The sequence below is a fragment of the Bos mutus genome, chromosome 14 (genome assembly GCF_027580195.1).
Source record: "Bos mutus isolate GX-2022 chromosome 14, NWIPB_WYAK_1.1, whole genome shotgun sequence".
Lineage (NCBI taxonomy): Eukaryota > Metazoa > Chordata > Mammalia > Artiodactyla > Bovidae > Bos > Bos mutus.
The window spans coordinates 26,429,930-26,441,991 of NC_091630.1; the positions used below are offsets into that span (position 1 = coordinate 26,429,930).

At 41.8% G+C, this 12,062-nt stretch overlaps 1 protein-coding gene across 1 annotated transcript; it reads right to left on the reverse strand.

Moving 5' to 3' along the window:
• Window positions 1–472: 472 nt before the first annotated feature.
• Window positions 473–9,501, reverse strand: TMEM74 (transmembrane protein 74). The gene is made up of 2 exons (XM_070382825.1): window positions 9,372–9,501; window positions 473–6,999 (listed from the first exon to the last, which is right to left on the reverse strand). The coding sequence occupies exon 2, from the start codon at window positions 6,958–6,960 to the stop codon at window positions 6,043–6,045; it is 918 nt and encodes a 305-aa protein (XP_070238926.1). The 5' UTR covers window positions 6,961–6,999; window positions 9,372–9,501; the 3' UTR covers window positions 473–6,042.
• Window positions 9,502–12,062: the final 2,561 nt, after the last annotated feature.

The window sequence follows — 12,062 nt, forward strand, 5'->3', positions numbered from 1 at the left end:
CATTAAAAATGATTAAGAGCAGGGGCATGAGCTTATCCAATATTTGTTTCTCACCTCAAAGCTTTCTATATTTCTCAATGAGTATATTTAAAATATTTATTCCTGTATTTCTTCCACATTGTGCAATTCATACTCTAAGTTCAATACTGAATAATTTGGAGAAACCCAAATAGCTATTCATAAACTATTTCACACAAAGTAGAAAAAAATAAGGCATAGTTTACATTGTTCAATGATACGGTACCAAAAAGAATGTTCTACTTGAATCAAGGATAAATATTACTTTTAATTTTTTTACTGATAATTTCAAATGTAATTTGAAAAGAAAAAATCAACATTACATATTCAGATTTAAATAAAAGTTAACACACACAATAAAACATCTTAATAGTTTTATTTTAAAATGATAATGACATACTTACTATTAACATATACAGCATCAAATGCTCTAATAAAAAGTCTAGAACCTGAATAACTTCCCTTTTTATAATATAAAAAACACATAATCAACATTAAATTATTTTTCTTGTTTGGCAAGAAAGTAAAATGAAAAGCACGATGAGAACCATAAACTCTCAGTACACTGTATAGTAATAACTGTCTTTGCTTTCTGGTATGACATTTATTCGGAGTCTGGCAAGGAAGCGTGAAGATGGCAGTGGGAAAATAAGGCTGGCTCTTCCTGAAACACAGGAAAACTGCTAAAATGAAGCAAAGGAAAATACTGTCTGCTACCCACATTTCCTTAAAATAAAATAATAATCATGGTAAAATAATTTCTAAATATGCCATGCTTTTGTAAGGCTAAAATTGAGAGGGTAAAAAAAGTCAATTAAACATCTGCAGGAAGCTAAATAACCAAAAAAACAAATAAGCAAGAATCCATATAATTATGGCATCTCATTCTGAGGTTGATTCCAACTTCTTCATTCATGACGTGTGAAAGACTTCTCTTGTCCTTAAAGTTAACATTAGGCATGCCAAGTTTCCCATAAGAAAATTATTCTAATAATAGCTTTAAATATTACAGTTTTATAATTATAAATATTCTCCTAATAAATACATAGACTTGAGTGTACATAAACTTGCATACTAAAAACAGAAAAAATGGAGAGGTATGCTCTTAAGGGTAACCCATGGATTTTTGAAATCAATTTTTCATATTTGAAATAGCATCTTACTTTTTACAGTGCTACTGCACGAGTCAGGCAAATTACTTCCCAAGACTTATGCCCGTATAAGTTGGGAGGAAATACTACAGAAAACTACAGACCATAAAATTGTATAGCTGAAAATCAGCTAAAAGATGAAGTGTTAATTCTCTTTACAAAGCATTTTATACTGAGAAAAGCCAGTTAGACTTCCTTATAATTCTTTTTTATTATAGTCATTCTTTATGCCCCATTCTGGAAAAGGTTAAACCCCAATACAGAGAACTGTAAGGCTCTTATTACTTTGTCACAGTGGAATCTAGTTGGTGGTATTAAATCTTGCTAAACAGGTGAACCATTGATGAAGGCTGTGAGTCTCTTTAGTCAGACCACGTTTTTGTGGTAGCAGTTATTGCTGCAATGCAATACAAGCTTCAGACTGAAAAACCTTCTCCTAACAGATCTATAGAACATTTTTTTTAACTTTATATGAATAATAAAGGTTTTGCATGTGCCTATCATTGCACATGTGAAAGATGAAGGATAAAATGTTCAAAGGGTCCTGCCTAGAATTTTGTTACAATGAAGTAACAAAAAGTAGAACCACTTGGATTCAGACCTTTAATTCCAATATTCAACTGACATAATTCTCACTCACTCACTTATCCTTATACCCGGCAGCAAACGGAAGGCACAAATGAACTTGGCAGGGCAGTCTCTGTCTAAACTGGCACATCGAAGGATATGTGCCTGTACTGGGCACATATAAGTGTGGGAGGAATGGACTCGGGTGTTTTCAGGCAGACAGTAAAGCATGTGATATTGATATCAATGCAAGTAGCCAGGCAGTAGAGCATCAAGAAGCATGGCAATTTTGTGGGTAAAAGTACCCACAGCCACCAAGAATTTCATGGTTCCACGTAGTCCTGTAATCCTCTAAACTATGAATCGGCTATGAAATGGGAGCCTGGAGAAAAAGACATTCTTCTTATGAAAGATCCAGTACATCATATGACATGGAGCTCCAGATGGCTGAAAAGGACACACAAGACTGCAAAGAAATCACTTCAGCTCTGCCAAAACAGTTTAAGGTGCTCTGAAAAGGAACAGTTTTTATTAAAGTCATTAAGACAGTTAAACTGGCCATTAGCAGCCTGTAGATCCCAGCAGTAATGGAGAAAAGCAGCTCTCTTGCTGGTACTCACCCCTTCAGGCCTCCATGCTGAACAATGAGTTGCCTTCTTTTAAGATTAGGAAGGTGAATCTAGTTTTCTAAAACGTGGTAAAAAATCAAAGATCTAAACTATGGACCTCTGAAACAGTAGTTTTACTTGTCTAGGTCTAGCAATAAAAACTCTCAGAGGTAACAACCAGCACCGTGTTAAAGAGACAGGTGTAGGGTCACAAACTTCCATGAAGAATGCAAGACCCACACCATAGCTATGTTCTGTTCACTATCTGTAACAGTATAACCTGATCTTGCCAAAGTACTTCTAAATAAATATATTTAGAGCCCCAAACCCTCTTTATCAGATTGGAAACAATGTCTAAAGTTCAGGGTCTTTTGTTACCTGTGTTACCATCACTTAAAATTCAATTAATCTTCGTCTTGAATTCAGACACTGACAGTATAAACTAGAGCTACACAGCTGAACACCTGGAGAAATCATAACTGATGAAGGCGGTTATCTGAGTCATATTAACACAGCCCTAGAGACACCCAGATTATGTTCTGAATTGCTTCCTTTTGGTATAATGGTCTGCCCTCATATAAGGAGAAGGTAAAAGAGATATGCCCCATATATGAGCAGATTTAAATAGTGGTAAAATAAGTTACCATATATGTGCACGTGTTCGTGCTGTCACTTCAATCATGTCTGACTCTTTGCAACTTTTTGCAACTCTATGGACTGTAGTCTACCTTATACTTACTATATTTCAATTTAAAAATTTTAAGGATAAAAGGAAGAAACATACTCTGATTTAAGTCTTTTTTCCCTGAATATTTTTTCCTAATTGGGATATAAACATGTAGGGCTTCCCTAGTGACTCAGATGGTAAAGAATCTGTCTGCAATGCAGGAGATCTGGGTTCAATCCCTGGGTCAGGAAGATCCCTTGGCGAAGGAAATGGCTATTCACTCCAGTATTCTTGCCTGGAAAATCCCATGGACAGAGGAGCCTGGCAGGCTACAGTCCACAGGGTTGCAAAGAGTCAGACACAAATGAGCAACTAAGCATGTGTGTGTGTGTGTGTGTGTGTGTGTGTGTGTGTGTGGAATACATATCTTGTAGATCACATTGGAACTATATACAATTTGGTAGCACTACAAGAATCATAAAATACTTCCAAATGAAAAGCTTTGTCTTTGTTCCTTTATCACAAGCTTTACAGAACTGAAAACATTTTCTCACATTTGAATCTCAAATTTGTCTTCCTTCACAACCTGAAATTCAGGCTGCTCATTAATTGTTTAAGTCTGCAATTTGACTAATTTGACTAATCTTGATTCATCAATAAATAAAAACAAAGCTCAGAGGATGCCAATTAGTGTCTATGAATAAACATGTATTTTGTACAGTATACTTTTTAAAAAATAACACACAGCTCAGACCTACTAACTCAGCCAAAGAGATCATTCCCTTGTTGCCTCAACATCATGCATTGTAGATCCTCAAGCAGGCTAGAATCTGACAATTTGTATTATATATAAACCTTGAGGATAAGAAATTTATACTGTTGGGAAAAGCTGGCCTCAACACAGGAGAGTCACAATAAAACAAAGTTTCTTCAAAAAGCACAGAGAACCAGCTATAGAAAACAGAAATCATGTCTGTATTATCCCAATTATTTCCAAATCAGTAATGGTCTCTTATTAAGGATAAGGTAATCCAGTTACATCTAGCTTCTTCTGAGATCCATATAATTTACCATTTTAACATAATAATTCTTTCACACATCTGTCCTATTTTTATTATTCTCTGATCTTCTCTTCTGCATTTCACTTTAACCCTTACCAACACAGTGTACCCAATTCACCAAATCAACCTGACACCCACAAGAGCTCATTCACATAAATATCCTGACTCACACACTCTGCCAGCCAGAGTCACCCACATACTCCACAGTCTTCAATAACAACAAAAACTTCAGACATTAGAATCAGGCTTTAGAATCTGCTCTCCACCCTGATTCCCAGCTCTAGTCCTCTTTAAGAATGACTCAAACAACCCTGGTAACACAGTAACTGAAACTACTCTTGAAGTGGGAGGTGGAAAACACCTCCAAGAAGAGCTGTAAAATGCAAGATATTTCTGAGGCTGCATTCTCCATCGCCTTCTTGAACTATAACCCACAGAGACACTGAGTTAGCAGGGATTCTGGGTGTGTGTTTTGCAAAGTGGTTACTGTTTCGCTTATGGTGCTTCTAATAAAGTAAGTCTGAATTTATAAGGCAAGATCTCACAGGTATGAGAGCCTGGGTATAAGGTGCTCAGAATGATGCCTTAGACGATTGTTGCTGTTGCTATGTCGCTTCAGTCGTGTCCGACTCTGTGCGACCCCAAAGACGGCAGCCCACCAGGCTCCCCCGTCCCTGGGATTCTCCAGGCAAGAACACTGGAGTGGGTTGCCATTTCCTTCTCCAATGCATGAAAGTGAAAAGTGAAAGTGAAGTCGCTCAGTCGTGTCCGACACTAGTGACCCCATGGACGGCAGCCCACCAGGCTCCTCCCGTCCACGGGATTTTCCAGGCAAAATTGTTAGCAGGAAGTAAATTCGGGTGAGAAGTACAATTCCCACAGATTCAGTGTGTTCAGCCTCTCTCGTCTCATTTTAGTTTTTTATTTTTTGGCTGTGAGCTTAAGGACTGCTGCCATCCTGGGGCAACGACTTGTTGCTTGACCTGGAACAAGTGATACCAGTTTCTAGGCCCAGTCCCCACGAGTCTAGCTGCACGTGTATTGGAGGTTTTCTCCAAACAACCACGACCTGGGAGTGTGCCTGAGCCGGTTATGACTCAACCTGCCTAGATGTGTAGGTATCTGGAAATAGGATAAAAACCTCTTATGCTTACCTCTCTGGGGTGAGAACCAAGAAAGACTTCAGCATGTGTAATATATATGATGGCTAAATCACAAACAGAAAATGAGGTTTATATCAGCAATTAATTTTACTTATCTAGAAAACGGGCATGTGACACTGGCTAATATCTGGCACTACCATTCTGGGTTAAATTCAGATTGGCTGATTTATATAATTTTATTAGAAAGTTTATTCTAATGACTTAATTACCACTTTTGAGTACAGGAATAATTTTGAAAATAACATATGTATTTTTGCATTTTTTAATAATCAGTATCTTCAAGCTTCAAAATATTCAAATTCAAAACCCCATATTTTAATGTTTAGCCAAATTACAGAAAGAATAAGTTGAGTAAGAAAATGGATAAGCACCTTTGAGAATTAAATGTAAGCCTTATGTGATTAGTGCTTACATTCTTTTTCACAAAACAGGTTACGAATTGGTTCTATACCTTCTAGTGTCTAAAGAAAAACATCCCGTATCATGTAAAAGAAATCATTTGAACACTGAATTGTTAGAAATATTTTGCTATAGAAGTATTAATAGAAGAAGCAGGTGGCCATTACAGATTAGTCTCAGCTCTTTAGAAGGACCAGTGGAGCTGGCTGTGGTTTCTTAATGCGTCTTACATGGCTTTTCTTTTAAATAAAAAATACAAGAGCAAAAACTCTCACTGGCTGTTGGTTTGGGAAACAAACTTTTCTTGCCAGGCAAATAAACTGCACTAGTAATTTTAAGAAATGTGTTTTGCTTTGTTTCGTTCATATAAAATACCAAGGCAGACTCTCAAGAAGTTCACAACCAGAATTAACTCTGTACAGCGAGAGCATCTTCCTCCACCAGCGACAGTTCCAGGGTGTTTTCGTTAGTGCTTGTTTTCATCCTGAAGTTGAAGGAACCGTAGAGTTTGGCAGACTCTTTAGAGGAGGCAAACCTGTCACGACGGTATAGCTCCCCCTTCCACATGGACATCATCAGCAAGCAGGACAGAACAACCCCCCCAAGCGTGAGCAGGCAGAGTCCGGCAATCACACAGCGGTCCAGGTGAGCCCCCAGCCTCGCGCTCTCCTTCTCCAGGCGTTCCATCTCCCGGGCCGCCACAGTGTTGGGATCCACAGTCACATCCCGTGGGACAATGTACGAGATGATCACCAGCAAGATGCCAGTGACCAAGAACAAGATGGCGCTTATGAAACCATAGTCTACTGACTTCCCTGAAGAGGTGGCTTCCGAGCTGGCATCATCTTCATCTTCGGAAATCAGGGATATGGCAGACTCATGGGACCACTCATTTGGATTTCCCCAGCCGAGGTTTCCCAGGTGATCACTCCCTTTTGCTGAAGGGGAGCGCCTGTTCCTTTGCTCCAGGTTGACATTCTCGTCCACGTAGGTAAAAGAGGTTTCTAATTCCTGGCTGCAGCAGTTGCAGACTTTCTGTTCTGCTGTTATCTGGTTGTTCCCTGAGTTGAGAGGTCCTGGTGGCAGCGAGTCTGTGTGAATAGCACTGTCTTGCAGGGAGGGGGAAGGGGATGCTGGGGAAGGGCTAAGTTTACATGCTTCCATCTCCAATGCTTTTGGCTTCGGGGTACAACGTCTCTGGCAGCAGAGAGCAGCTCTGGTGGCTGCTGCATCTGCCTGGTCCCCGGGAGGCCCTCTTGAACTCCAGTCAGCAGCATCACACGGGGCTGCCTGGCTGCTCTTCTTAACAAGGTAGTGGAGCTCCATTCGAGCTAGTCAGACATTCCCCAGCAGCTTCCAGAGAGTCTGCCAATAGCAATACAGTTAGATAAGAATCTACCAGGAGCTAAGACCGGACCACCAGGAGTACTGCTCCTGAGGCCCTCTTCTCCTTTGTAGCTACAGGTTTTGACACTTTAGCCCCAATTCCCCCTAAAATAGGTAAGAGAAAGGAGAAGCTACCTAGTGGCGGGAAAGTGTGAAAAGGGCAAAACTTAAGTCAGGGTAAAAAGGAACATGGAGGAAGTGGCAGTGTCTGGGAAGAAAGCATTGCCGTCACCAAGCCAAATTTATCCAAGGATCACACATTTCGGTGACAGGATCCCTCAAACGAGAAGGCAGGTTTCCTGCACAGAGATACAAATGAGAAAAGCAGGACCTTTTTCAGCGAGCTGCTGATTTTCTGAAGAACTTGGGGAAGCACAGACTTCTCAATAATTCAGTTAAATTGTAAGTGTTTACACTCTCTGTAGTTCAGAACAGATGCTAATACAGATTAGCATCGTTAGAGCATCACCATGGGTGAACCAATCAATATGTCACCAGCAGTTGGGCTCTACTGGAGCTCGGTATTTTGACTGGGTGGCTCTGAAGTGGGTGAAAGATGGCTGGCTTGATTAAGCCACGCTCCTAACGGTACACTTTGTACACCCAGAGACCCTAATCACACAGCCCTGTTCATTGTGATTCCATTCTCAGCTTACTGCTACACAATGGCAGCATGTTCTAGACCCAAAAATACGTAGACACACACCTCATAGGGTGATCTCTGAAAAATACAATGAGCTAGCCCACTCGTACACACACACACACACACACACACACACACACACACAGGGTTGCCTGCTTCAGGTAAAGGTCCGCTACCCATGCACTCCAGGTCTGAGTGAGTATGAGTTCCTCTCCCTCTGCACGCTTTGCTAACAAATGTGTACAGGACATCAACCATCTAGGAAGTTTTCACAAACCCCAGTCTAGAAATAAACTGACAATAAAATACAAATCATAAACCCACAGAGTCACAGTTCTGTTGAGGCCAATAGGGGAGAAACTATTTCCAGGGTTAACTCTGGAACTTTGCCCTACCTCACCACAGCAAGGCACCTTCATGGGAGAAAATTTTGCGTTGAGTATAAAACCATTTGCCTGTCCTTTTCTGCCTCTGCCATCTTTCTGAGGAATAAAAATTTACTTTCTACTATCAGAAAGTACAGAGGTTTCAAGTAAAGTCCCTTTTATTTTGCTTCCTAGTCCAGAATAATAACAGATTTAACTCATGTCTTAGAGGTTTATTATGCTTCAAAATCCACAGCTCCAACGGCTGGTAACCTACCCAGAAACGCAGGTAAGGTGAAGCAGAAATCCACCTGGCAACTCATTTAAAATATGAGAGGGGAAATCCACATGTTTTATGCTCTACATTAGCGTTTGTTTAAAACACACACACACACACACACACACACACTTCTCCTATTATCGGAGTTTCTTTGCAGCTAAAACAGGAAAACAAACAAAAAATCAGATTCAGGAAAACCACAACTGAACCAGAGCTTTCCTTTAGTAAGTGCATAGACACCCCCTCCCCTCACCCCCACCCTTCACTGCGGGATCCCTCAGTGAAGGAAGCAATGGTAACGGGTTTGATCGATTACTGAAATGAGAAATCTCGCAGTTCCCTCAAACATTAGGTGCGCTGATTAACCTCTGGCACAATTAGCCCATCAAATTGGATTACTTTAGATAAAAATCGGCAGAGCCCCTTATGGGACTTCCAATTTATAACAAAGAGAGGGAGAGAGAAATCTCCACTTAATTCCCTTCTTCTGCCTCTATCTCTTAAAGAGAGACTCCGCTTGTTCCATCGGAACAAGCTGCACAGTCGATTTCCTTTGCAGCTCGGTAATCCGGGGCTTCCATTCTCAGGGGAGAATGGATAATCCCAGGGGACCAGCCAAAGGCTCTTTCCTTCAGCCTCCTCCCTCTCTCCTCTCTGGTTTAAGAGCGCGGTTAATAAAACTGCACCCGCAGAACGCGGAGACAGCACTTTCCCTCGTCCGTCCGCAGCAATTAAGAGCATTAATATCTGCATGGGAACTAACTGACACGGGCGAGGCTGGTCTAGGGAGGCGACCTCGGGATCCGTCCTGCGCGCGCTGTGCTGTAAGGGCGCGCCGCAAGCACCGGGCAGCGATCGATGTTCCCCACGGACTCAATCAACCCATTCCGGGTGAGCTCCGCGTCCGCCGTGGTGCCCTGAGTTGGGATGCGTTCGCCAAATACCCAAAGGCTAGGCAGGCACCTTAGGCAGGGACGAGGGACGCGCTCCCCAGCTCCGCCAGGCTCTCGGGGTCTCTTGCGCGCTCCAGCGCCTCCTCCCCGTTCCACTCGCTGCCACTCACCTCCTGCCTTGGCCACCCAGTGAGCCTGGAGCACCGCGCGCTAGTCCCTGAGCCGCTCCTCGGGAAAGTACCCCGCTCACCAGCCGCAGCACTTGTAGCCTCTGCGCGCCGCCCGCTTCGTGGGGTGGGCTGCGCCTGCGGAGCCCGCGGGGCGGGGCTGGGCGGGGCTCTCCCTCTTGCTGAGCATCCCGGGAGATGTAGTCTGGGTCGGCCGCCCGGCCTCCCTCCTCTCTCTCTCCTCTCTCTCACCTCTCTCTCGCTGAAATCACTGGCTCCTAAACTCAAACCAAAGGCTCCTAAACTCAGAGTAAGGTCCTCTATTCTCCGTGTTATGACGGAATATTTGAGTATTCTGGGTGTATATTTAGTTACAACTGTGTGCCAGGCAGTATGCATATTTAGTTTTGTTTAAGTGAAAGTGAAGTCGCTCAGTCGTGTCCGACTCTTTGCGACCCCGTGGACTGTAGCCTACCAGGTTCCTCCGTCCATGGGATTCTCCAGGCAAGAATCCTGGAGTGGGTTACCATTTCCTTCTCCAGGGGATCTTCCCGACCCAGGAATCGAACCCTGGTCTCCCGCATTGGAGGCAGACGCTTTAACCTTTGAGCCACCGTCATAACAAATCCTCCAAGATTTTATTAATTCTCATTTTACAAATGAAAAAAGAGGCTCAGAGGAATTAATACCTCATCCAGGGTAAAAAAGACAATAAACGATCTCTAATATTGTGCTCAAAAATCTGTTTCCAAAGTCATTGCCTTGCCCACAAAATCTGGAGAAATGTGACCATTGAAGGCAAGGAATTGTCCTGTTGATTTCTGCTTCTCCTGGGCCTAGCAGAGTGTCTAAATAATCAGTTCTGTTCAGTCGCTCAGGCATGGACTGCGACCCCATGGACTGCAGCACACCAGGCTTCCCTGTCCATCACCAACTCCTGGAGTTTACTCAAATTCATGTCCATCCAGTTGGTGATGCCATCCGACCATCTCATCCTCTGTCCTCACCTTCTCCTCCCGCCTTCATTCTTTCCCAGCCTCGGGGTCTTTTCTAGTGAGTCAGTTCTGTAGCCAAAGTATTGGAGTTTCAGCTTCAGCAGCAGTCCTTCCAATGAATATTCAGGACTGATTTCCTTTAGAATAGACTGGTTGTATCTCCTTGCTGTCCAAGGGACTCTCAAGAGTATTCTCCAACACCACAGTTCAAAAGCATCAATTCTTCAGCGCTCAGCTTTCTTTTTTTTTTTAATATAAATTTATTTGTTTTAATTGGAGCCTAATTACTTTACACTCCAACTCTCACATCCATACATGACTGGAAAAACCAGAGCTTTGACTAGATGGACTTTTGTTGGCAAAGTAATGTCTCTGCCTTTTAATATTCTGTGTAGGTTAGTCATAGCTTTCCTTCGAGGAGCAAGTGTCTTTTAATTTCATGGCTGTAGTCACCATCTGCAGTGATTGTGAAGCCCCCAAAAATAAAGTCTGTCACTGTTTCCACTGTTTCCCCATCTATTTGCCATGAAGTGATGGGACCAGATGCCATGATCTTAGTTTTCTGAATGTTGAGTTTTAAGCCAACTTTTTCACTCTCCTCTTTCACTTTCATCAAGAGGCTCTTTAGTTTTTCTTCAATTTCTACCATAAATGAGGTGTCATCTGCGTATCTGAGGTTAATGATATTTCTCCCGGCAATCTTGAGTCCAGCTTGTGCTTCATCCAGCTGAGAATTTCTCATGTACTCTGCATATAAGTTAAATAAGCAAAGTGACAATATACAGCCTTGGCATACTCTTTTCATAATTTGGAACCAGTCCATTGTTCCATGTCCCATTCTAACTGTTGCTTCTTGACCTGCATACAGCTTTCTCAGGAGGCAGGTCAGATGGTCTGGTATTCCCACCTCTTTAAGAATTTTCCAGTTTGTTGTGATCCACACAGTCAATAAAGCAAAAGTAGATGTTTTTCTGGAACTCTCTTGCTTTTTTGATGATCCAATGGATGTTGGCAATTTGATCTCCGGTTCCTCTGCCTTTTCTAAATCCAGCTTGTACTTCTGGAAGTGCACGATTCACATACTGTTGAAGCCTGGCTTGGAGAATTTTCAGCATTACTTTGCTAGCGTGTGAGATGAGTGCAATGGGGCAGTAGTTTGAACATTCTTTTGCATTGCCTTTCTTTGGGATTGGAATGAAAACTGAATTTTTCCACTCAATAATAATGACCCAAAATAACAATAATTAACATACAAAGCACTTAGTATTGTCAGGCTATCTTCTAAACACTGCTAATATAACTCAGTTAATGGTCACAGTTAATCTTTAAAGTTCTGTAAAAATCGTCTTTTGCAAGAGTGGATTTTTACAAAAGACAAAACTAAATTACAAGAAGTTGAATAATTTGCCCAAAGTCATACTGCTAATCCTTAAGAAGATGGCACAACTCCAAAAGAGCCTAAGCATTATACAAATTGAATGAATGGGAAAAGACAAACAAATAAACAAACAGAAGCCTGGAAGACAAAGGATTAGGAATAAAGGAAATCCAGAGATTAAAGCTACTGAGATGTTGTTCCCAAGACAGGACAAAGTAACTTCTTTGAGTCGCCTACCTCTTTCTTACCAGAGCTGATTGCAGTAGCCAATAGCCAAATAGAACAACTGTTTTTTTTTTTTTGGATTGTCTTAAATTTTCA